The sequence below is a fragment of the Cricetulus griseus genome, chromosome 3, assembly GCF_003668045.3.
Source record: "Cricetulus griseus strain 17A/GY chromosome 3, alternate assembly CriGri-PICRH-1.0, whole genome shotgun sequence".
NCBI lineage: Eukaryota > Metazoa > Chordata > Mammalia > Rodentia > Cricetidae > Cricetulus > Cricetulus griseus.
The window spans coordinates 21,726,507-21,754,440 of record NC_048596.1 but is presented as its reverse complement, the minus strand read 5'-3'; the positions used below and the strand labels follow the sequence as shown (position 1 = coordinate 21,754,440).

Sequence of the window (27,934 nt, the reverse complement as noted above, 5' to 3'; positions counted from 1 at the left end):
CCAGTTTCTTTATGAGGGCACTTAATACTATGAAATTTCTCCTTAGCTCTGCTTTCATAGTGTCCCATAAGTCTGGATATGTTATTCTAGGATGTCTTTAACTTCTTTTTTATTTCTCCCTTGACCTATGAGTGATACAATTGAGCATTGTTGAATTTCCTTGAGCTTTTAGGTTTTTGGCAATTTGTGTTGTTGTTGAATTATAACTTTAAGCAATGGTGATCCAATAATATATGGGGGATTATTCCAATTTTTTTTGGTATCTGTAGAGGTTTTCTTTGTTAACTAGTATGTGGTTGATAATAGAGAAGGTTCCATGTGACACTGAGTAGAAGATATATTCTTTTGTGTTTGGATGGAATGTTCTATAGCTGTCAGTTAAACCCAAATGGGTATAACAAGAACTTGGAGACTATAAAGAAAGAAATCAAAGAAGATGCCAGAAAATGGAAAAATGTCCCATGCTCTTGGACAGGTAGGATCAACATTGTAAAAACAGCAATCTTACCAAAAACAATCTATAGATTCAATGCAATCCCCTTCAAAATCCCAGCACAACACTTCAAAGAACTTGAAAGAACAATACTCAACTTTATATGGAAAAAAAAAACATGAGAGCAAAAACAGCCCTGTGCAATAAAGGTATGTCTGAAGGCATCACCATCCTTTACTTCAAGTTCTACTATAGTAATATAGTAAAGAAAACAGTTTGTATTCACACAAGTACAGACAGGTAGACCAATGAATGGAAATAAAAACCCTGATATTAATCCACACACCCATGATTTTTTTCAGAGAAGCTAACATTATACAATGGACAAATGAAAGCATCTTCAACAAATGATGCTGGCATAACTGGATGCTGACATATAGGTATTGCAGATAGATCCTAATCTATTGCCATTCACAAAACTTAAGTTCCAATGGATCAAACAACTCAACATAAATTCAGCCACACTGAACCTCTTAATGAAATGTACCATTGAATAAATAGGTACAAGAGATCACTTCATGAACATAACTACAGTAGCACAGACACCGAGATCGGCAATTAGTCAGTGGGACCTCCTAAAACTGAGAAGCTTCTCTAATCCAAAGAACACCATCAACAAGACAAAATAGCAGCCCACAGAATGGAAAAATATCTTCAACAACCTCACATCTGACAGAGGACTGATTTCCAAAATATACAAAAACTGAAGAAGCTAGTCAGCAAAACACATAATGATCAAATTAAAAAGTGGGGTACAGAATTAAAAAGTGAATTCAGAAAAGAGGAACTTAAAATGGCTGAAAGACTATTAATAAATTGCTCAACATCCTTAGCCATCAGGGAAATGCAAATCAAAACAAGTCTGGGATATCATCTTACACCAGCCAGAATGGGTAAATCAAAAACACCAATGACAATCTATACTGGAGAGGATATGGAGAAAGGGGAACATTCCTCTACTGCTGGTATGAGTGCAAACTTGTGAGGCCACTTTGGAAATCAGTATGGTGGCCTCTCAGGAAAATGGAAATCAGTCTACCTCAAGATCCAGCAGTTCCACTCTTAGGCATATATGGAAAGGATGCACATTCATACAACAAGTACATCTGTTCACCTATGTTCATAGCAGCATTCTTTGTAATAGCCAGAACCTGGAAGTAACCTAGATGCCCCTCAACTGAGGAGTGGCATAAAGAATATTTGGTAAATTTACACAATGGAGTATTACACAGTGGAACAAAACCAATGAAATCTTGAAATTTGCAGGCAAATGGATAGAACGAGAAGAAACCATACTGAATGAGGTAACCCAGTCAAAGAAAGACTAGCATGGTATGTACTCACTCATATGGATATTAGACATAGAGCAAAGGACTACCAGCCTACAATCCACTCCTCCAGAGAAACTAGGAAACAAGGAGGACCCTAAGAGAGACACATGGACCCCTGGAGAAGGGGAAAGTGACAAGAGCTCCTGAGCATGGAGGGCAGGATGGGGGAAGGTGGGAAAAAGAGAAGGCGAGAAGAGGAGGGAGAGAGGAGAACATGAGGGATCAGGAAGACTGAGCTCAGGGAAGAATAGTGGAGAGCAAGAAAAGATACCTTGTTAGAGGAAGCCATAATTTTAAAGAGAAATATGACCCATAAAGATGACCCCAGCTAAGAATCTAAGCAATAGTAGAGATGCTACCTTAAATTCCCTTCCCCAATAATGAGATTGATGACTACTCTAAATGCCAATCTAGAGCATTCATGCAGTAGCTGATGGAAGCAGAAGCATACACTCACAGCTAAGTACTAAGCCAACCTCCTGGAATCCTTTAAGAGAAAGAGAAGGGATGAGAAAAGGGGTCAAGACCATCCAGGTGAAACACATAGAGACAGCTGACATGACTAAGTGAGAGCACAGGGATCCCAGTCATAAAGAGGGGAACCAGCACTGGATCAAACTAAGCCCTCTGAATGTGGGTGCTAGTTAGGAGGCCCAGGCAATCTATGAGGCCTCTCAAAGTGGAACCAGTATTTATCCCTAGTGCACAAATGGACTTTGGGAGCCCATTCCCCAAGTAGGGTACTGTCTCAGCCCACATACACAGAGGAGGGCCTAGGCTCTGCCCCAAATGATGTGACAGTCTTTGATGATTCCCCCATGGAAGGCCTCACAATCTTGGGACATAGGTGTGGAATGGGATGTGTGGGTCGGTGGAGGGCATGGGAGGATAGGAGGGAGAGGTAACTGGGATTGATATCTGAAATAAGATTGTTTCTAAATTAAATAAATACATTTAATTAAAAAACCCAAATACTCCAATTATTTTAAGTGATGCTCAGCCAAAGAGCTTTGATACCTTCCTCTTCAAATCCCGTTTTGCTTGTATGTATGTGGGTATGGAGATGTGTGTGCATAATCAGAGGCATATATGGAAGAGAATGTATGTACTTGTACATACACATATGTGGAAGTCAGAGGTGAACTTTTGGTGTTATTTGGAAGATAACAAGCTTGCTTTTTGAGAAGGGTAAATGGGACTCAATAATTAGGCTTGGTTGGTGTCCAGCAATATTGAAGAATCTCATGTTCTATCTCCCCAGTATTGGTATAACAAGCACACACCACCATGCCTGGCCATTATATACATACCAGAGATTAGATTTAGGTTTCAAGTTTGTGTGGCAATCACTCAAGTGAAGGAAACATCTCTCTAGCACTCACCCTTGCATTCTCTACCCTTCACAGTATGTAGTCCAGCATGATGTGTTGGGAACTGTATTTTCTTTCATTTCTTAATTAAATTGTATGCTACTCTTAGAAAAAGTACACTACTAAAATACATTTATTATTTAAATCATGAAGAAGAAAAATGACAATGAATTATATTATTACATTAATTATATAACAGTAAAGTTCTATTTTAGCTCAAGACCAGAAACATTAGCCCAAGGGACAATAACACTGTTCAAAGAATAGAAAATATCAAAATATTTGTGCAGTGACTCCAGAAATTTCAAAATGATTGACAGGTGTTTCTTGGGATATGACAGAATGGGTATAGATAAGAGGGGAGGAAGGACACTTTGTCCCTGATGAAATGAAGGTCTAGAGGGGATTGCAGAAAACAACAGAGTCTGGGCCAGGAAACCGAATCTTCTTTACACTGGAATGAAGCAGAGCTTGTAGGGGGGTGGCAGAGAGCCAAATCCATTTAGCACTGGGGTTGTATCTATGTCCTTTGGGTGAACCAGAGATTTCAGCTTAAAGTTCTGTAAAATGGTGGTCAGGAATAGAAACAGCTCCATACGTGCCAGACCCTCTCCTGCACACATCCGTTTTCCTAGGGGAAAATATCAAAAAAGATTATTATTATTGTTTGAAAATGTGAGAATCACTGTACTTGTAACTGACACAAGAGGCTATGAATGATGGATAAGTTATTGGCTGGGTTGTTAGAAAGATGGCTACATGAAAAAACAGATACCTAGGCAAATAGAAAAATGTGGAACAAAGTTGTTGCCCAATTAACCTACACTATTGAAAATTACATTGTTTAAAAATACTTTTTAGTTAGGTGTGGTTGTTCACATCTGTAATCAGACTGCCTTGGAGACTGAGGAAGATGGATCCTGTGTTCATTATCAAAAATAATAAAGCTAAGGACACATACAATGGCAGCAAGCACACTGAAGATGCTGACTCAATATCCCTTACTCTCACCCTGAATGAGAAGGAACAGGGTTCTCGATCATTTGTGCAGACAGAGTGTCCTACCACATCGACAATGTCTCCATCATCTCATGATGATCTAGAAACTTCTGACATTCTGAACTGTGTAAAAAAAATCCTCTAATCTAATAGCTCATGAACTTCTTTTAATGATATGTGACTTCATTTTATAATTCTCCATTACCCATGCTTTGAGGCAACAAAGAATTTGTGTATTATAATGTTGCTCCATTTTTGGCATTAACATAAAGTTTGAGTGATAAATGTGTTGATTTATTACTAATAATCCAGAGATTTGGGAGACCTTTTCATTGCCCTAGTCCAATTGATATTTGATAAGTATTGTTCATTCAGGTGTTTACCAAGTGCACTTGAGACTTTCAAGAAGTGTCTGTGTATTTGGAGACATGTAATTACATAGTTGACCAAGGAGGTGATTGACACAGCAAAACAGACATGAATGTAAGTTATAATGCCTCCATTTTCATTGTGAATGAAAAAAAGTGTAAATGGAGTTTGCTTTCTTTGCTATTACTGTGATGTAGCTAAAGGAAGAAAACAAATAGTCTACATTCTACCTTTCTCGATTTTGAACAATGATTAAACAATCAAGGCTTCATTTCAATATTCTGACATGGAAGGAATCTCTTTTTCATGACAATGCATGAACACTGAAAATCATACACCTGATCACTGCAAGTCTTCTGGCCATTAGAGAGCCACTATGTAAGCCTCCACAGATTCTCATGTCAATGGATTCATGGAAATGAATTTCTCTCACCTATTGAAAAAGGCATGAAGTAGTCACTTTTCTTAAAGTTTCCATCCTTATCTAGAAAGTGGCCAGGGTCAAATACCTCTGGGTTGGGGAATTCCTTGCTGTCAAGCAGCACTGATGTCAGTGATGTTATTACCGTTGTTCCCTATAACAACACATAGAGAGAAATCAAGTTACAAAAAAATCATAGGGCTAAAACACATTAGGGAAATAACCTAGTTCACTTTCAGTTCCATAGTTGGGATAAGATTCAAAGAACAGTAGGAAAGTTCTAACACAGAGAGCAGATTTGGAGCATGGAGGAGTTTGAGGCCAGGCATAATGGTGAGGCTAAAGAGACTTCAGTGACATTTCACATGAGTACATTAACTAAAACTCCTGAGTCTCTTCTTCAGTTCCTTCAGGTTGGACTCATGCTTCTCTGACCACTGTCTGATATAACTCATCACATCTGTCTACATACCCCATATGTGAATAAAGTTTCAGATGGAATAGTTCATTGAGTGTTTTGAACAGAATAGGAGACCATTCATTAAGAACAATGTGGAAAATTTGGGAAGAAAAAAAATGACTCCTTCTCATTTACAGAATCTATCCATCTGTCTGTCTATCTAGATATCTATCTATCTATCTATCTATCTATCTATGTGATAAGGAGGTAAGTGTAGGACTGAGTACCAGAGTACATGTGTGCAGACATATATGCAATCTCTCTATATGAATGCACAGAAACAAGCAAAGAAATGCACATATGTCTATGTGTCACACAACAGGATGAAGACTATTTGGGAGAAGGAAAGGAAGTAATGGAATGGGGGGATAGGGAGAAAATAAAATAAAATCCAAATAAGATGAAGGGTAAGTTATGATGTCATGATCTGATGACAGCTAAATCAATACAAATTCGGAATATACACAGAAATTTCTGGGAGCTGGTGCTAACAAGGTCTCTTCAACTATCACAAAAACCAACCTTATATTATGTCAAAGTTTCTATAAACATGGTCTAAAAGCTTTTACAGGGTGGCCACACAAATTAGAATGTGGCTAAACTAAATATGTTTATATTATTAAACCAAAAAGACTATTACTGACATGTCTAAATTACATGAAAATTAAGTGCTAGTGTCAATAGGACTTGAATGAATTATACCCATAAGCATCTGTTTACATGCTGCCTGTGACAGTTTCTCTGCTATAATGACAGCATCTCTAAAGGGCCAGCACATTTCTTATGGACTAGAAAGCCTGAAATCTAACAGAACAATTATGGACAAGATCATTGGTTCCTTCATATCCTATTAGTTCTGTTGAGATCAGTAAATCAGCTGTGAAATAGCCAGATGTTTCATAAAGGAAAAGAATGCTATATTCTACTGGAATAGACCCCAAAGAGACCAGTCATAACATCATCCACCAGCAAAGGACAATGGGATATAAGTTTAGCTGAGGCAACACTCCCCTTAAAATGAGCATTAAACCCAAGGAACCTATGAGGAGATATATTGTTCTAAACTTGTCCTTTGTTCTACTTATCATTTAGTTGGGATAATGACATAAGCATAACCGAGTTTTGCATATTAGCCATAGACCTCAACAGACTTACCTCAGGAGTGTTATTTTAATCAAACAGAGCACAGTGGCCACCTAACCCATATACTAAATCTGTTATCACAAAGTAAAAGCCATTTTTGCGTGGAAAAATTAGTTCCTTCATCACCACATGATGTTAGTAACTAGAACCTTACCAATGTCTTTTTGCACCACCCCACCCTGAATAAATACAAGACTCTCCAGGAGCGAGCAATTTCATCCTTTATGAATGAAGATAGTCATATAAAAATTCTGAATTTTCATCTGTAGTATCTGGCACACAATCAGAATTTTTATAGTGTCTTCAATGTAGCACTAAGTGGCCACAGAAATGAAATAAGTACAAACAGAACCACATCAGAAAATGTTTTTAACTTAGTTTTATGCCAACATATTGGTTTTAATACAAAAATTCTAACAAGTATGAAGAAGAAAAACTATGGACAGAATTTTGTTAACATAGAAGTCATAAGTAATATGTCGTAGGGAAAATCCAATATACATATATGTTTGCAACATATACAGTCAGTGATCAGAAAGGAAACAATACATAGAACCATAAATGGGTTCAGAGAACTATTTTGAAAATCATGGAGAGACTTTTGAGAATTAAAATTATCTCAAATTAAAACTCTGATGGGGAATGTATAACTGTGTATTTTATCTTATTGATTATTAAATAAAATACTGTTTGGCCAATGAGACAGCAAGTTAGATGGAACTAGGAGTCAAAGAGGATTCTGGGAAATGTAGTAGAGAAGTGCTGATTCAGGCAGGAAGTGACATAGCAAGGATACACATATTTAAGCGAAGGAGAAACAGGAAGGGTCCCTTTTTCCCTCGTTCGCCTCCTCTAGCAGCAAGATGTGATCCACCTGCAAAGAGGGACGCCAAAAAGGCGTCCAACAAGATAAGTCTTATTAAAATATATAGATGTATGATAATTGAGACTGAGCTAACAGATGAGAATCCTAGTCATTGGCCAAGCAGCATTGTACCTAATACAAGTTTCTGTGTATTCACTTGGGCCCTAACTCGGGCAGACGGCTGGCGTAAAGCTCACATGTGGCAGTGGGGCTCAGCGGCTTTTGGCAGAAATATTTATCATAACAAAACTCTGTTTTCCTGGGCCATGCTCACATATAATAAATAAATGTGTGAATAAAGTGTCTCTTGTATCCTTATGAAAATTAGAGAAAAACTTTTCAGATGATCTACACAACTATCCATGTATTCCTAAAACATCAAACTTGATAGGGAGATATTAAACTTACAATTGTCATTCTCATGAGAAATATGACAAGTTATGTGCTGTGGAATAATCCTTTTGCACACTGTGAAGATTTGCCACCCAGATAGACTGAATAAAATGCTGATTGGCCAGTAGGCAGGCAGAAGTTGTAGGTGGAACAGCCAAATTAGGAGAATGATGGGAAAAAGAAAGGGCAAATAAATGGCTGAATGAAGTAGCTTTATTATGGAGTTGAAGATTTCAGGATATAGATTCTTTCCATTTTGAAGATATTTTTCTCATAATGATGAAAATCTAGAAAAGACTTTTGGGAATTTGACAAAATATTTGAACATTCAAACAGAAATACCTAAGCTTTGCCCAACAGTGTTTGGAAGAGAGAGCAAATGTGGAAGTATCATTGCCAGATATCTCTGTACCTGCAGCAGTGCTACCTCCAGATCATGGAGCAGTACAAACCACAAGCAGCCCTGGGTGGTTCAGAGAACTGGAACCACACTGTGAAACTAGGAGCATCAAGAGGACAGAGGTGCAGTAGAGAAGAGACAAGCTTACCTTGGGGATGAAGTAGTCCCTGAATTTAATGTCACAGGTCACTGCATGGGGCAGATTGCTGGGGACCAGGTCTATGAATCTCTGGACCTCATGAACCATGGCATCTGTGTAGGGCATGCGGCTCCTGTCCTGCATGCAGGGGCTTCGGCCTCTGCCAACCACTTGATCAATCTCTTCCTGTACTTTAGCTGGTTGTTCACAGTGAGAAATGGGGGGATAGATAAGTGACATTTTTGGCACAGTGTCAGGCCATACACAGCATAATGTAGGTGTTCTAAGGGAATTATAAATGTTCATTATTTCATTTAAGGGTAAGATTATTTATACATATATTTATACAGAAATGCTGTGTAGTCAGTTTATATTACTATCTTTCTGTATACATATTTTAATATATCAGCATATAATTTTTATTTAGTAGCCTTAATGGCAAATAAAGCATAAGTAATTAAAATTATCATGTAAAACAATGTAGTCACCATGTTTTAGACTGTGGTAAAGGACATGAGAAGTCAGATAGTAAATCTCTATCTAAATACAAAGTTCTCTTACAGTCACATTCTATTCTGTGTATATTTATGAGAGTCTGTATTTGTTGCATGTATGCAATATAAAAGTCTTTTTTTCTCACACCATATTGAACAAATTGAAACTCTTCAACTATTTCTGAAATCTATTCATATATTTTATATGCCCACATATGTACAACATTTATGTCTTTCAGAAATGGAAAATGAATTTTTCAGTTTTATCTACATCATCTATATGAACAAGCATATGCAAAACACATAACCTTTCCTTTAACCCTCACTTCATTACCAGTAGCATATTGGAACCTCTTGAAACTGAAAAGCTTCTGTGTGGCAAAAGACACCATCATTAGGACAAAAATGGCAGGCTACAGAATGGGAAAAAGTTTTTGGCAGCTACACATCTAATAGAGAACTAATATCCAAAACATATAAACAATTCAAGCAACAAGACACCAACAAATCCAATAACCTAATTAATAAATGGGGTAAAGTTATTAGCAGACAATTCTCAAAAGTTGAAACTCAAATGGCTGAGAAAAACTTAATAAGCTTAGAAATATGATCAAAAACCTTAGTCATCAGAGAAATGCAAATCAAAACCACTTTGAGATTTCATCTTACACCTAACAGAATGGAGAATATCAGTTTTTAAAAAGTGACAGCTCGTGCTGTTGAGGATGTGGATCTAAAGGAATATTTGTGCATCGTTGGTGGGAATGCAAACCTGTCCAACCACTATGGATATCAGTGTGACAGGCATTAAGGAAGTTGGAAAACAAGCTACATCATGATACAGCTATACCACTCCTGGGCGTTCATCTAACAATTGCTCCGTCCTATCGCAGAAACACATGCTCAGTCATGTTCATTGCTGCATTATTCATAATATCCAGGAATTAGAAACAATGTAGATGTCACTAAACAGAAGGATAGATGGAATTTATTCAATTAAGACTTACTCAGCCACTAAAAAAGAATAAAATCATAAAATTCTCTGGTAAGTGGATGAATCACGGAAAAAACACCCAGGTTATATAATCTAGACCCAGAAAGACAAATAAGCTATTTATCTACAAACATGGATATTACTTGTTAAATCAATGATAACAAAGCTGCATTCTCTAGAACCACAGAGGTTAGATGTAAGTAAGTGACTATGGAGGACAGATAGATCTTGTTCGGAAAGAGAGGTCGAATAGATAAATATGGACATATGGGGGAATTAATTGGGAAGGGAGACAGGCATGAAGGAGGGAATACAGAGAGAGAGACAATTAAAATTCAGGACCATTTGAGGGATAGAATGGAATCTTAATACAGTAGAAAGTTCCTAAATATATATTTGGAACATATATGAAGGTGACCTAAATGAAATAGCAAAATATTTAGGAGACAGAGCCCCAACTGTACATTCCTTGTCATCAAATGAAACTTCTATTACTAGGGTATCAAAATCATTCTGTGAAATCGCCAAACAACCAAGGCTGTTGCCAAGACAATGGGTTGCTCTCCACAAAATGACAGCAAGACACCATTGCTGAAGTAACACTTACACAATCTGTGAACATGTAGAAGTCAAACTAATGCCTATATAGAACCTTCATCCCTATGATCCAGCATCTCAGTACAAGAATATACTCTGCATACTATCAAAAGAAAAACATAAACACCAACCCAACCATAAACCCTTTGATTAACAATGGAGTCTTGCCTCTATGACATGACAGGACAAACGTAGCATAAAACATGTGGGAATAACCAAACAAGAACTGAGTTGAATTAAGGCCCACCCCATGATATGAAACCCATTCCTGAAACTGCTTGGGTGGCCAATAATGGGATACTAGATAGCTCAGGAACCTATGGTAAAACCAAATTCTTCTTTTCTAAAAATAAAAAACAAATAACATCAAAACAAAGCAATTAAATGACTCCTAATGACACCATGATATACTCATAGATCAGTGTCTTGCTTAGCCATCTTTAGAGAAGATTTGTCTTGCAGCCAGTGGCAAGAAACACAGAATCACTTTACTAGACATTATGTAGAGAACAAGAGACCTTGTAATACTTAGCCCTAAATGGAATGTCTCCATCAAATCCCTCACCTCAGGGATCAGGGAAAACTGTTATATAGGAGGCATAAAAGTAAGAACCAGAAGGGATGGAGGATATTAAGAAAACAGAGCCCTCTAAAGTCAAAATAATCAAAGAATATTTGAACTTACAGAGACTGAAGCAGCATGCACAGGGCCTGGATAGTCTGCACAGTCTTTTACATATATAGTATGGTTTCCAGTTTGGTGCTTTTATGGGATTTGTTGATGTATAAATGAATGGGCGTTGTTTCCTGTGCCTTCTCTTGTGTTCTTTTCCTCTGTTTCTTTGTCCGATTCTGATATGTTATATTTTGTGTCACATTATATATATTATACTATATATGATTATTTAGAAGCCTAATTGTTTTCTAGTGAGTCAGGAAAGAAGTGCATCTAGATGTGAGAGAGACAGGGAGTAACAGGAAGGAACAAAGGGAGGGTAAACTATAATCATAACATATTATGCAAGGAAAAGTCATTTTAAATGAAAACAGGAGAACAGCCAGTTGGACTATGATACTTTGTTGTAACAATATCCATTGTTAGATTAATTGTAGTTACATAAATATTATTAATTATCATGAAAATTATTATTTTCCATTATTAGCAGTGTTTTGATAAATGAATACATTTTTACTTTTGGATTTTTCCATTTCTTGAGTTAGAATTATACTGGAAATTTAAATACATATTTTTAAATGCTGGAAACATACACTCAATAAAATGAGCATTATACTACAAGTTGTTTCTCTTTCATCCCTCACTGTATTTGTAAAACCCCTACAGGACTCACATTGTAAATACTGAATTGGGAACTTCCTAGACCTGGTACTCAGCAACCTCTCTGATAATCTCACCTACCCATAAGAGCCATTCAGATACCTGGATTCCATGACTTCCTGTGACTTTACTTCAGATATTAGTATGAAAAAATTCTCACAAGTATCATGAAGAAATAGTAAGTTGAATAAAAATTATGGCAAACCTAGAGTTCTCATCTCCAATAAGCCAGCTGATCTGGTGAATTCTGGTGTAGTTTGACGAGATAGTTTACATGCAACTGAGGGATCTCTCTGAAGGGCTTTATGCATCTATTCAGTCTTAAAACTCTATGAGTCTGTCTTGGGTGAATGTTTTGAATATATTTGGATTAATACATAGAAAATATTTTCTATTAAGGTAGTAAAATAAGACATGCTGATTTATTCCTTTTATCTGGAGGATAGACCCTGCTGCTCACATTCTTGGAATAAGAAACAGAAAGGGCACTGACATGCACAATTCTGGGCTTCAAATGCTGCCAGCTTCCTCTTTGATCCCCACACATTACTCATCCCTGTGAATCATAAATGTGTCAGGTAAAGGGCTTCTTTGACTTAGTTTCTTTTAATAATTTAGTTTCCAAGAGGGGGTTCACCTGCTGGATGGAAATAGGAAGGGAACATCAGCAAGCCAGCATCCTGTAGATAGCATTGTTCTCTACTAAACTTCCATTGCTTTGGAACAAAAGGCTTGAGGGGCCTGTAGATACAGATTCACAGGTTGTTTTTCTTAACACGTGCATATTTATCTAACATTTGTGTTTCAACGTCATATTTCCTGCTCTATATTTTTCTTATTCCTCATACTGTTGTTTCAGTAATTTGGTGAAGCCTTCTTGGCTGTTTGTTGCTTTCTCTTCCTAACCTAAAAATATAAATTTTGATTAATATTTGTGCTTTTATCATGCAGTATATGTTGGGCACAGGAGAGAGGGTGTGTTTCATATATGCTGGAACACTGGAGCTGTTTTAAAGTACAATGTAAAAGGACACACTATTGTTAGAGTTGAAATAAATCGTTGGACTTCTGAAGTGATAAAATTCTTTAATCTACATTTTCTGCATCAATGAAAAATGTTTTAGGGGATCTAAATATTAAGGATACTTCTCAAAGTGAACATTATCTCAAGCAGTCTCAGACATTTCTATATTTTCTGCTTATGCTTCGGAGAAGTGAGTTTTCTTTTCTCCATGCCAAAGTTAGATTCATCTGAATGAGGAAAGGAAACTGAAAGATTTTAGCTAATCTAAACACATGGCTTTTAAGAAGAAAAAAACATGCATCCATAGAGCAATGTACACTGGCCATGCCTGTGGCCATTTACCTTCCAGAGAACTCAGACACTAAGCAGAATTTGTTTGCTTTTCAGACAGCCAGAATCCATTTCTCTTAGTCACACTCTTCATTACAGCCAGTGAGTGGCACAGAAGGTGAAGGACTGAGACTTTTCTAAGAATAACAACACACATGACACTAGAAAGGGTCTTTCCATCATCAGACAGGAGCACAGGTCACCACCTGTATCCTTACCTGTGACATGTGGGTGCTTCAGCAGGAGCAGGAGAGCATATCTCAGCGTTGTGCTTGTTGTCTCTGTCCCAGCAGCAAACAGATCACTCACAGTGGTTGCCAGATTTTCAAGTGAAAGTTCAGATTGTTGATTGTGGTTTGACTAAGAATAATTTGATGCCAAAATTTGATAAATTATTTATTAGCACATCTGATCCTAACATCTGTACAGTTTTACACAAGCTTATGTATTTGTTACTGAAAGTGTAAAATTTAAAATAAAACTCCATAGCTCCCATTCCAATGGTTATTGTACCTGTATAGAAGTTTACTGAGCTGAATAGAGTTTGGTCTAGTTAACTTGACATGGTGTTTTATTTATGTACATCTACAAAATTTTTGTTTTACACTGGTGCCAACAAAGATCCTGGAAAATAGATTAGAGCAGAAATTATCATATGATTTCAAAGACTATGCACAGATTTTTTTTATAACTTTCAGTTTCACTGCTATTCCTTAGTATCCTAAATCTTGCATTGATGTGATTATCTGCATATAAGTGTATACAGCTTTGTACTTTTATGCCTTAAAAACATGAAGGAAACATTTATTCATTTTCTATTTCCTCCTATCAAAACCATAAGAAGAAGAATGTGTGGTAGGTCTAATCTTGGGTTACATGACCCAGGACAAGTAAAATGTTACATCCTTTTGATCCCTTGTCCAATAGAGCCATGTGTATCCTTAAGTATCACAGATCATTGACAATATCCTTGGCTACTCTCCAGAACTTGACAGTAAAACCCCGTTTTGTTGACACTATATATTTCAGTCACAGAACACAAAGAAATCAGTCTGATACTATTGGCTAGTATTTGTGGTGCTATGTGTGCTACTGGGGGAGAAAAGTTATTCTCAGTCTCACCCAGCTGTTAGCCTGTAAGTTACAACAATGTCTGCCCTGATAACAATGCCCACTAGTGCAATAGTTACAACAATTTCATGGGAGCAAATATCTACTTTCTCATTTAATCTAAGACCCACTTCTTTAGGTAAGACCCATATATACATGGTTAAATAGGGTTACAATTGGTAGTCAAATCCATTAGTCCAATGGACTAATGGGCACAGTGTTAAAATGATCCTTAATGACATACTAATATATCCATAGATGAGAACTCTCTCACTTTTTCATCACAGAAAATTCTCCTTACAGAAGATGGCAATTAATACAGAGACACCCAACTGTTCAATGTGCAGAGAACAAAGTATTCTAACCTGATCACTCCTAAATCATGACACACTCCTCCCCAGAAGACTGAAGTATCTTGGAGAAGAGGGGACATTAATGTCAAGAGCCATAAGTGATCAATAACATCAAGGAAGCAATGTTTTCTGGACCCAAAAGGACAGATGAACATGAGATCTTGCAGTGACTGTGACCTGCCCAAAAACTATGTAGGCTTCATCAAAGAAAAATCCAGCACAAAGTGTAGAGAGGAAATAGGAAATCCAGCCTCTAGAAGATTAGCTACTGGGAATGGGAGAGTCAATTTCCTTCAATGATGTGACTCCTGGTAGGTTGACCACATGACAGGCCTGAGGTTAGTTGAGCAACAGAAACTGGACTCAGTGGTGTAAAGAAGGGAAAAAAAGGAAATGAGAATGTTTGATAGGAAGATATTAGAGGATGGAGTTGAGGATAAAAAAAGTTGAGAGTTATGCTCAAATTGCATCATATGAGATTCCCAAAGAATAAACAAAATATTGAAAATTAAATTAAAACAGATGTATCAAACATAAAACACTTGTTTTAAAAAAATCTTATTGAAGAGCTTCAGTGATGAAAGTAGTGAAGTGTTGACAAAAAAATCCAAACGAAACCCAAGAGAGATTTGATAGCCAGGAGTTAACATAAACATCTATGACCAAGAATTTTACAACTGAGTTCCAAGATTGCTCCTTCTAAAGGAAGGGTCTCCAGCAACTGATGACAGAACCAGCAATATAACTACATGAATAGAAGCATTCTGGAAGAGTAAAATTGGGATAAGTTTCTGATGGTGGTTGGTGGTGCACAACTTTAATCCCAGCACAGGGGAGGCAGAGACTTGCAGATCTCTGTGAATTCCAGGCCAGTCTGGTCTACAGAGCAAGCTCCAGGACAGGCTCCAAAGCAATACAGAGACACCCTGTCTCAAAAGAAAAATAAAAAAAAATACAATAGGAATATGCCTCATTCCTTCTGATTTGAACTTATAGATTTCAGAACAAATTACCAAAAACCCAGATAAGCCAGATTACATCCATGACAAAAAATAATACATTCATGACATAATTAAGAATGTGAAAAGGACAATGGACAGGATGTAAATATGTTTCCATGTCATTTATATGGAAATGTTAGTACCTAGATACACACACAATCCTATAGTTCTAAGCAAAGCAATGGAAAAAATATTGGAATAAAAATTCTCTGTAGACACAGAAAGACAAAACAGCACCAAATAGAATGTCCATTTTCACTGTTTTTTTTTAAACTACTCATCAAATCTGTGCTGAGGTACCACTTCATACTCACTGAGTTGATGTTCATAATAAAGTTTCAAAATTACAACTCTTGGCAGATATTTGGATCTCAAAGATACAAAGGACTATATTAATGTGCCTATTTTATTTTATTTTTTTAGAGATTCTTTTCTCATTGTATTTTGCTCAAGGTATTTCCCCCCAGATAAGTTGATAACCATGGTGTTGAGAAGAGACCTCAAAAACCGGGCAAATGAGCACAAGAGGGATTGGGGAGGGGAGGGAAATGACTGCAACTTGCTCCCCGGGACTGGAGAAAATTCAAAATAAATGAAAATAAAAAAGAGGGTTGGAATCTATCAGTCTTCTGTGCTGTCATCCTCGCCTTCATCCTCCTCTCCTTCCTCCCCCTCGTCGTCATCTTCATCTTCTTCACCTTCATCTTCATCGCCTTCTTCATCAATATCTTCCAAGCCTTCCTCCTCTTCATCATCATCAGCAGCAGCAGCAGCATCACCACCATCTTCTGCCTCTCCTTCTTCATCATCCATATCAGGAACCAAATAGTACTGCAAGGGGTTTGGCCAAATATTGTCTTTGATGACCTCTCCTAACTCATCTGCACCTGCATCAGAATGGTCAGTAAACCAGGTAAAGAAGCTCTCTGGCTCTTCGTGCTGCCTCTTCCTGCTGGCCTTATTCTGTGTTTGACTTGAGCGTTTTGTCAAATCCTTTCCAGATTTCCATTTGATCTCCGTGGACTTTGATGACGGGTCATTGAGATGAAATTCTTTGGAGAGAACTTTATATTCAAAGTAAGGATCTTCATCAAAATAAAAATCTAATCTGTAACCTGATTTAATGTCTTCAAATTCTGTCACTTCAACTCTGGTCAAGTATTGCAGAGCCTCTTCGTCTTCCTCCCCAAGCAGGGCAGACACTTGTGGATGGTTGACAAATGTCATTACCCAAAAATTTGGGATTTTGGCGATCAATTCTGACCTCTTCTGAAAAAAATGGCTGGCGGAGTTTGTTATATTTTTGTTCTACTTTCAAAATTTCCTCACTGGCTTGTTCATTAAGTCTGTCTATTTCATTTTGTACTGCGTCAATGTGTTCAGTTGCTTTTGCTGTTCTTTTTCTCCCTTCCGCAGGCCGAGCGAGACCGGCTTGTCCTCCAGCTTTGCTGCAGGGACCGACTTGGGTTTCTTGGACTGGGGCAGGAGCCCTCGGGGCCATGGCACGAGGGAAGTGGTGAGAGGCCAGCGGCCAGAGCCTCGGTGCTCGGGGCAGGAAGAAAGTGGAAGGAACTGCAGGGAGTTCAGGTGCAGGGTACTTAAGTCGGCCTCCTAATGTGACAATTTCAGCAGTTGGTCAAGAAAGAAAGGTATTGTCAGTTGACTCAGACACCCCAGTCCTGGGGAAATAGACCCAGGCTATGAAGAAATATATATATATATATATATATTATATATATATATATATATATATATATATATATATATATATATATATATATATGAAGAGCCACAGGTAGAAATAACAAAAAATAAAGTATGAGGAATAAGTGCATTTTGCTATTAAATTATGAAAATGAATTTTGCTGCAAAGAAAGTTGGAAGTGCTGAAACAAGATGAATTTAGATGAACGTTCAAGATTTTATGCAACTACAAGAAGGGAGTACTTTATCCTGGCTTTGCGTCAAAGTGGTGTTGCCATGAGCACTTGTGTCTCATTGTTGTGAAAACCCTAATAAACCATTTTAAATGCCATATCCTGTAGGTCTTTGAAAGGTTTTGACGAATACCTACACATTTGAAATCACTCTGTATCTAGAAAAACTAACTAACATAACTATTTCAGTGACTATTTGTAAGCATACATTGCAATTTAAATGCACTGCATAAATACAACACTTAAACAAGAATTAAATATACATATAACAAAAATTACCTTGAAATTTTATCAATAAAGCAAAGTCCATACCAATGCAAAGGATTTGTTTCTACAACATATTCCTTTTTTTTATTTAGAAAGAGATTGACTGCAATCATTAACCATTTATAACCAACCCCATTTAAATGAAGACTAACATTTATAAACAATATGTGGGAATGTTGACATATTTTTCTCCAAACTGCTTCATTTTGGACTTTATATATTATCCCTCTGGGTTCTTTGATGGAGTTGAAGACAGATAGTTATGGTTTCCCTAAGTTACGATAAATGATGTTACATATAAAAGTTTAGACTCACAAAGACAGATGATACAATATTTTCATTAAATTTTGCCAAATATTAGTGAACTAAATTTTGTAACTGTAATTCTTGCTTGATAACTGTTTTGTTACATAAATTTTACTACGTTAAAAATAAAACCTTCCTTTTATTTAGATAGAAAAGAGGAGATGATGTAGGATGTCCTTCAGTGTGCTGTGAATATATGTTTCTCTTATTGGTTGATGAATAAATCTGTTTCAGTTAATGGAGACAAGGTCAGCACATTAACAATGAGGGAGTGGTAAGAAGCTAGTGGCCAGCTGCTTTGACTTTCTGATATTAGCGTGAAGTTTAAAACACAATAACAGTCTCTAGGTCTTTGCTTTTCATTTTACAACTGACTTAAACCATCTCTGATAAACATTTTGGTGTCCAACAAGCCACAAAATATTCAAACAATAACACAAATTTATATTAACATTTTACCTGCTTTAATTTAATTAGGTAATAATCAATAAAGTCCCGAGGGTTTGCAACATCCAATGATTCCTGATGTTCTTTGATTTTCTCTGAAAGGTAACTTCTGATATAATTGATATTTTTTGTTATTGTGTGATGACTTCCTGGACAGTAGTCAATTAGTGAAGGGAAATTATTGCAGACCTACAAAATCAAAGAAATTTTTGATAAGATGCACTGTATTACTTTTAGTGGTGTGTGGAATGGGTATGAATGCATACATGTGGGTGCCATATATATGTGGGTGCCTTAGACGCCAAAAATATCTTATCCCCAGAACATAGTGGTTTTGAGTCACCTAACTTAAATGCCTAAAATTGGACTCAGGTCCTTTGGAAGATTAGGAAGATTAGCACACACTCTTAATCACTGATCAATATCTCCAGCCCTTGCCATAAAACTTTTTAAAAGAACAGACATGGGGAAATAAATATACATATCCATAACATATTGCATAACCAACTTTGGTTTATAGATTCTGACATGAATATAACATAGTTTCCCTCATAGGATAGAGGTGTTTTATTTCATGTGTGTAGCAATTCTCTGTGATAATAAAGAGATATGGGTATGGGGTTTCCTGACCAAATGATCAAAGATCTTAATCAAGTTTCCACATTCACAAATACTTTTCAGTTTAAAGAATGTTTATGAAACTTGACTGGTATCTTATTCCTTTATTCCATCAATTATCAAATAGGATAGGATGTAAATAATTGTCATTTACTGGTTTTAGGAGATAGCAGCAATGAAGATAGACAGACACCTTTATTTATAGCAAAAAGAGTAGCACATGCATTTTGAATCCTTGTAAACTGGTCTATGATATGGAATTAAGTGGGTGAGGCTCCAAGAGACTTTGATAGCAAAGTACAGCTCATAGCTTAGGGATTTCTCTATAATCATAGCCATTCTTTTTTTAACTTGCTTTGTATTTATTTTTGTGTCCCTCACACTGTGCACCTCCATGCCATCTACCTCCACATTTCCTAGCATCCACCCTCAGTCCTTAAAACCCCCAAATAAAATAAAATAAATTTAAGAGAAAAAATCTCATCATGGAAGCTGCAGTGTGACACAGAGAGTCACACAGCAAACCCCTTTATGCATATATCTTTACTTGCAATTGTTCACTCCAAGGACTCAATGGTCTGGCACAAGGCCTCTGATTTCTATTACACTATCAATTCCAGGCCCTTACTGGGAGTTTACTTGGATATCCTGTTGTTGCCCTGCACTGTGAAGATCTTGTAGCCCTGGGCCTGCCAGACCAGCCCCTCCATGCGCCCCAGCAGATCACAGATTGGGTGGATGTTGAGATGCATCTACTCATAACCCTAGTTCTGGGTCTGGGTAGTTGCTGTGCTGGCCAACTCTCCACTTAACTCATGACTGGGTTGAGCTCTCTGGAATTGCCCTGGCTAGTTCACCCTTATAGCAATGAGCTTCTTTCGTGTCCCCAGAATTGCCTCTTGCACACGTGCAATATTAGTGGAAGATCTACTGTGCTACCCAGGCAAGATGCAGGGCCACTCTTCCAAATACTGCAGCTGGTAAAGTTCAGGGACAACTCGCCCACTCTGAAGACCTCAGGGCCAGCCCTCCTACCTAACAGAGGCTGCAAGAGAGGGGAAGGAATCTCTCCCCCTCACATATCACCAGAAGATAGATGAAGGGAGGAAACAGATCTCCCATGTTCACATTCTCTAGGCTGGTTCACACTCAGCCCCCGACCCAAATCAATGGGTTCAATAGGGACAGCTGTGCTGCAAGGTGGCCCAGGGAAGGTGCAGGGCCCACTTTCCCAGGTGCTGAAGTGGGTAAGGAGGAAGGACATCTACCTCAGCCACCACAGGTGGCAGCAGCCAGGCAAAGAGGGCATCTTTCCCTCACTATTACCACCACATGGCAGATGAAGAGGTGTGGTCATCATTCTTGTTCTCACACCCTCTGAGCCAGCTCACCTGAGCCTCTGCCAACAGAGTCAGCTCTACTTTGCTGCCTGGGCTAGGAGCAGGGTCTGCTTTCTTGAGTGCTGCAGTTGGTAAGGGGAAGGGTCAGCTCCCTCATCTGTCTCAGGCAGTGAGGAAAAGAGGGCAAAGGGTACATCTCTCCCCCAACCACACTATCACTGGACAGACAGGTGGTGGGGCCAGCTCTCTCTCCCACCTCAAAATTTCTGGCTTGAGTCACCTGCACCTTGTGGACGGTTTCAGCTCTTCTGGGCTGCCCAATCAAGGTGCAGGGTTTGCTCTCCTGCATTCTGCAGTGGTGGTATCAAGGGCAGTTCTCCTGCTATTACCAGCTCAGGGATAGCTGTCCCACCTGCCACAAGCAGTGGAGGGGGAGGTCAGTTTTCCCCCACCCAAGCCACCATATGGCTGATGAGGAGAAGAGTCAGATCCCCGAAGCATGCATTCTTTCCACATCACTGCCAGCAGGATCAGCTCCACTGTGCTAACTAGAGGAAATACAGAGCCTAATCTCCATAGTGTTACAGCCAGTAAGTGCCAGAACCAAAACTGTGCAGCCCTTTCCTCTTGGCCTTCAGTGGTATCAGGAGATACGGATATCAACACAGACAATGTTACAATAAGGTCATGAATCCTGGCAGCATCAGAGTCCCAGATATCACCAAGGCCTGAGTGGCAATCAAATCAAGCACCTCAGCCCTTTCTGCATCTATTAAGCTCTGAAGCTTTGTCTCTCTCCACAGGACATGAACCATTCTGACTCTATTTTTCCCATACCATATCATATATTTGCTTAACATAGTAGTGTCTTACTGGTGCCTTGTTACCCTGAATGCCCAGAACATAGCCATTCTTTATGGAGAGTTCAGGAGGTGCCACTTCTGCCTACAACAACTCTGAGAAGATGGATGTGGGCCACACAGCATTAAATAACTCATCTTCTCTTGTGTACCTGTCTGTTTGTCTACTAGGATTCTAGCTGACACATCAAACCACTGAAACTACTGTGTTTCCTGGCAGATTTCATTGTCATTAATAGTCTTTATCCTTTAAGCGAATATACTTTCTAAACAAAAATATTCCTGCCTAGTAATATGATGAGGATATATATATATATATATGTGTGTGTGTGTGTGTGTGTGTGTGTGTGTGTGTGTGTGTGTGTGTGTTTAATAATAGAAAAGAGCATAAGATTTATTCATAGAGGAATGTCCTGTGAAAAACTGGTAACACTTCTAGATTTGAATGCAATCTTTCATACAAACAGTTCTCTGAACATCAATTGGAAATGCATAGGGAACTAGCAGGCTTGAGCCAACCTGGAATTTGCCCTTCAGCTTATCTATTTGTGTAGCAAAGGGCTTAGACCTGCCTTCCAAAAATTCTTTCCATAATATGTTGTTCAGAACCATGGTGTCTGGTCACCTCACTTCTTTGTCCATATTGAATTTGACCTGTGAGAATGAAAGACTTAGGGCTGTTCCCAGAAGGAAAAGATCTTTACTTCACCTGCAGCCAGGGCGAGCTCAGAATCCTGGAATTTTCATTTAGTTTTTTAAGGAAGTCAAGAAAATACTTGTCTTTATAATCAAAACGATTCTGGAAAATAATGGAACAGATCACATTGCAGGGAGCACAGCCCAGGATGAACGTAGGATCACAGGGTGAGCCTGAAGAATTAGAAACAATTGGAGAAATAACATTAAACTATACAAACAAGACATTTTGCCTTTGTTAGCAGGGAAAGATTTAGCAGTTTTAAACCATATCTTATCTACAATTTTCCTAACAGCCTAGCATCCATTTATGTAGAATCAATGTATCCCTTTAACCTTAAACTTGAGATGGCCTCACCCTCATCAGTTAAATAAGAATAGATCATATCTGTTACAACAAGTTTTACACTTTTCATTATCTGGTATATGAAAAAACCCAAATTTCTAGTATTTGGAACAGAATTATTTATTACTGAAATGCCTAATTACCATATAACATGGGTTTAATTAGAAGAGTGTACAACTCTAAGATTTGCAGCCACAGTGAGTAACCAAAGCAAGTATTGATCCAAGGAAGGAGGAAATGGAAACCCTGCAGGTGAGTTCTCATATTAGAATGAAAAACATGGGAAGAATGCCTCCTAGATACATGAGAATAATGTGTCAACTCAAGAACATCCACTTGCATGTGGATTTGTTTACCTTACTAAATAAAAGTAAAACTTTTATTTTACAGTTAATTGAAAGAGGGAGAAACAACATTAAGGAAGTGACAGAGACATCCTTTTTCTCATTTAATCATTTAAAACAATACACTTTGTTTCATAGGAAGTAAACACCATATTTGAAATGTAGACACAAAGTATAACAAGGTCAGTGCTACAAAGATACGTCTTCATTCAAAGTACTTCCTGCTGTTTGACAGAATGACAGAGTTGGGGAGGGGATGGAATACAACAAGGAAAGAGATAATCTGATAGAGGGAGCCTATACGAAATCAGGGAGAAACATGATGCTTGAGAAATTCTCAGGAATCCACACGGACGACCCCAGCAAAGACTCCTAGCAATAGTGTAGAGGGAGTCTGAATGGGCCTTCCCCTTTAATCAGATTAGTGAGTATCCTAATTGTCATCATAGAACCTATATCCAATAACTGAGTGAAGAAGATGCCATAAAACATAGACAAGCACTGGGCTGAGTTCCTGGAGTTCAGCTGAAGAGAGGGAGGAGGAATCATATGAACAAGGGGTGGGGGCACTGGGTCAAGGGCATTATGTGGATAACCACAGAGACAGCTGACCTGAACTAGTGAGAGCTCATGCACTTTGAACCAATGGCTTGGGAACCTGCATGGGACAGAAATAGACCCTGTGATTGTGGGTGACAGTGATGCGGCATGATAAGTTGGGCAGGGTGTAAGTTGTATACACATGTGTCTATGTACATGCATATATACAATAGTACTCAAAGACAAGTAGCTAATGATTGAATAATGGGAAAAGAATTTAAAGGACACAAGGGAGGGCACCTGGAAAGGAATAGAATGTGAAAAGGGAGGAATTGTGTAATTCTATTTCAATTAAAATATATTTTTAAACAAGTACAAAATTCTGAAACCACTAAAGAAAATTTTCTTTAAAAATCATATATGTCAAGCACAAATCAGGTTTGGTTGATATTAAATAAAGAGACTACACAAAGTAGGATAGATAGGAAAGTGGGAGTATATCTCAGAAGGGACCAGCTCCCCATTCGGCAGTCATAGCGGCCGAACACGTGCTTCTATGACCTTGTCCTAGACACTAGAAAGTCAGATGCCTGCTTCGTGACAAGGAACCAATCAGAAGTTAGCTGGTGGGGCTATGCTTTATGACCCTGGGTGTGCTTTATGGACAAGCGCACAGCAATGACACACAAAGCATAGCAACCACCCTGGGAGGGCCTATGGGCCATAACAACCAGATGGCCAATCAACACAGGGCAAGCCCTCCAAGCCTGGAGGCACACCAATCCTGAGCCTGTGCGTACCCCTAGATACCCCCCTTACTCTGTCCTATAAGATCTCTCGGGAGGCGCTAGGAGCTGTCTTTTGCTACCCATCTGCCATGGCGGGTGGGTGAAAGACCCGAGCTAACATGGGGTTAGCTCGTTAAATTACAATAAAGCCTCATGCAATTTGCAGCAAGCTCTCAAATCTGCCTGGTGATTGGGGTGACCGCGGTCATGGCCTGGGACCCCGGATACCTGAGTTTTCCGGGGTCAAACAAGAAGAGTTAGTTGGTGGGGGAATCATGATCAAAACACATTATGTAACATTTACAATGTAGTAAATAATTTTTAAACAAATAATAATACAAGTTGACATCATGCTATAAAAGATAAATGACTGATGAAAATTTATTACACTCAACTAAGAAAGAGAAACCATATATAACATCATTGTTACCCAAGAAAACATGGGCCTAGAAGAATCCCTGCATTGTGTGGGGGACCAAATAATTCTGTTATGGAATATTTTGGTGCCTGGCCTCTAGCTCCTGTAAACAGGGGCACCTGAAAGCTCCTGCTCCCCATTGTATTATTAATTGCCAGTAGGGCTACTATTGTTTACCATGGCCTCAGGATAATATGCCTCCTAATTTGCATCTCTGTAGCTTAAGCCTTGAGTAGGCCCATACCTGGGCTGAGGACTCTGTCTACATGACCAAGAGTTGCTTAGGTAATAAAATCACTTGATGTTAGCTATATGCATTATAATAGATGCTTCCTGATGTTGTCCCTACCCTTGGAGGACTACTTAAATGGACTTCTCAATAAACTGTGGCTGCTCAACATCAACTGGGAACCCTCCTGAGATGATATGATGTTTCCTGTCTCATCATTAGCTTTGTTAGGTAATTAAACTTCCCTAGTCCACTAACCTGCAATCAAAATCAGACCCGGGACTGTAGGGCTGGCTCCGTTCACAGTCCTAAAGACATTGATCCAAAACAGCAATGCTCAGTTAATTTGCTCAAACCACTGTGATCCAAGAAAACGTAAACAAATATCCTCTAATTGGACTCTGTCATAATTAGCACAACCACTTATTCCATGGTGAAATGAACCACAAAGACAAATTACTCCTGCACTAATGGAAATGATTAGTTCTGCAGCTCAAAAGAAAATTAACGAAAAATCTATAGTCATTGTTTATAATTTCAAAACAACAAAAGCATGACACACACACATACCTAATTGAGATGTAAATATATAAAACTACACTTACCATTGGTTTTCCTCAGTTCCTCCACAAGGCACTGTGCTTCCTCTTGAACACAGTCCTCGATGCTCCTTTTGCCCATGCCCAGATTCCTCAGAGTCATGAGTGTGAAGCGCCTTGTCTCTTTCCATCTGCTTCCATTGCTAAAAACAATGCCTGAAGAAATGGTAAAACACTAGAAATAGATTCTAGAAACAGATGAGAGATCTGATAGGTGAAACTATAGAGAGGACCAACCTAATGCTAACCCTCAGGAAAAAGTCCAGCCCCTCTTTTCAGTCTTCACCTTCACAGTCAACACTATGCAGCACTCATAAGAACATGCACACTAACTTACCAAGACCTTTATTGAATCTTTCAGCCACCGGGAAGCTTCCTCTTCCAGCAAACTCCTCCCCATGGTCAATCAGAGCTTCCTTCACTGCTTCATACCCATGCAACACCACAGTGGGCCTCATGCCCAGGTACAGGGTGAACACAGGGCCATAGACTTTTGAGAGCTGGAAATAGGAAAGAAAATTGTAAATACTAGTGAAAAAAGTCACTTTGATCTCAATGGAGTAAACCTTATTCACTCTAACATCACTCATTGTAGTTTAATATTTTTATTCAGGAAAAAACTCAGCTTCCAATGGTTCTGAAGCCTATTTATATCACATTATGGTGATTATCAGTTATGGATCACCTATAGTGTACCTTGTAACTGATAAGGGCTCAGGTATTTGTTACACAAAGATTACAATGCATTTTCATATTAAAACATTCAGCAAGAAACTGGCCACCAAAACCTTACATAGGCCACCTACCTGCCTGCTGACTGCAACCACTCTCTCAGTGCCTGCCTACCCTACCCACAATCACCCCTGCCATCCTGCCCACCATGTCCCCATCCCCTAAATTGGACAGAAATGCCCTATTTGAACAGAGGCAACTCCACTTTGATTTGCGGAAGTCTGGCCCACAGGTGTAGGAACACTCTACTCAAACCCTGCAGCCAGAAGACCAGAGAAGAAGCAGAAACCAAGGAAAAAACACACATACTATTAAACACATGCTTCTGTATTTATACATTGAATGGTATGCATCTGACTTCTGATGCCATATTTACAGATTTAGAAATACAACAAAGGACTTCATATGGGACTACAAAGAACCAAGCATAGTCAAGAGATTCCTAAGAACTAAAACACTGTTCAAGGTATAATAATACCTGACCTCAAAATATATTATAGACTTATAGTGATATGATCAGACTGGTACTAATGAAACATTAACAAGTAGACCAACAAAACAGACGAAATGGTCAGAAATAAGCAGAAAAGCCAGGCCCACTTAGGTTTGTAATGTAAATTTGTAAGTCAGTACAAACCATTCTGCTGAGCAATCCATATTTGGCAGTATGCTACTACAAACAGTGTGGGCACCACAGATGTTACACATAGGCATGTAATATTTCCTGAAAAAACAGGTCCTTCTCTTGCAACATCCTTTGCCCCAGACTTAGGTTATAAAAATATTAAAACTGGTAGGGTTTTAGTAGGGGAGGGGTGGTAGGCGAGGAAGGGAACTGGGATTGTCATGTAATTCAATCTTGTTTGTAATTCAAATAAAAAATATTAAAACTGGTTATACTTATCACCAAATATGCTGAAAGCTTGACATCTTTCTTGAATTTCTTGTATGATTCCATGTCCATTGGTATTTAGTTAAATTAGGCATCAGTTCTTTTAGGGTACAGCATCAAATACAAATAACCTCAGTAAAAATGGATATCTAAAATTCTACTTGACTTATTGAATAATCTATTACTTGCTACTGACCTTCAACCAAAAATAATGGGAAAAGCTGTTTTTTAAGATTGGAATAGAAACAAATCATGAAATTTTATGGGATTTTTTTTCCTTTTTATAAAATGTAATGATGTAAATGTCCTTTCACCTGAAAGCTCACTTATTACTGAATTCCTGACAAAGGCCAATTGTAAAAGTCATAAAGTACACAATACTTTGAAAAGCTTTTGACTGTATGGTTATTTATACCAATACTGCCTCTGATACTAGGTTTTCAATTAAAGCAGTTTTCAATGAATCTTCTTCATCAACATATTGGAGGAGCACAAAAAATACTTACATTGGTCAAGGATCTGCCAATGTTCTTCACATCTATTTGTAGGAAATTGCCAATAAATGGGAGAGGAGTGGGGCCTGGAGGGAGATTCCTTCTCTCAGAGCTCTGTCTCGAAAATGAGAGGAGAACCAGACAGGTGAGAATAAACACCAACACCACAACTGGATCCATGGAGACCCTTCTCACTGACACAGCAGTGATCAGTCAGCATGGAGCTTTTATAACACTATCTGCTGGATCAATATGTTCCACTTGAAACATCATTGACTGGTTAATCAGATAACCTTTAATCTCTCTCACTCAAGTAGACTTTGTCCTTTTGATAGAGATAAAATAAGATGGTATTTGCACTTGTCCTTTGTTCCAGGGTACCTATTAAGAATTTCATTCATTTAAATTTAACGATACTCATCATTGTCCATATACTTCCAATAAAAATAAACAAATATA

The 27,934-nt window shown here is 38.3% G+C and overlaps 1 protein-coding gene and 1 pseudogene across 2 annotated transcripts; both read right to left on the bottom strand.

Annotated features, from left to right (window-relative positions):
- Positions 1-3,436: 3,436 nt before the first annotated feature.
- On the bottom strand, positions 3,437-27,655 carry LOC100752064 (cytochrome P450 2C26). 2 transcript variants are annotated; one of them, XM_027407409.2, is made up of 9 exons: positions 27,488-27,655; positions 25,695-25,857; positions 25,364-25,513; positions 22,107-22,267; positions 18,592-18,768; positions 13,377-13,518; positions 8,393-8,580; positions 4,996-5,137; positions 3,437-3,825 (listed from the first exon to the last, which is right to left on the bottom strand). In XM_027407409.2, exons 1-9 carry the CDS (start codon positions 27,653-27,655, stop codon positions 3,644-3,646), a joined length of 1,473 nt encoding a protein of 490 aa, XP_027263210.1. In that variant the 3' UTR covers positions 3,437-3,643. The 2 variants fall into 2 exon arrangements, with proteins under 2 accessions (XP_027263210.1, XP_035297749.1); XM_035441858.1 differs by lacking the exon at positions 18,592-18,768.
- On the bottom strand, positions 16,244-18,495 carry LOC103162163 (annotated as a pseudogene).
- Positions 27,656-27,934: the final 279 nt, after the last annotated feature.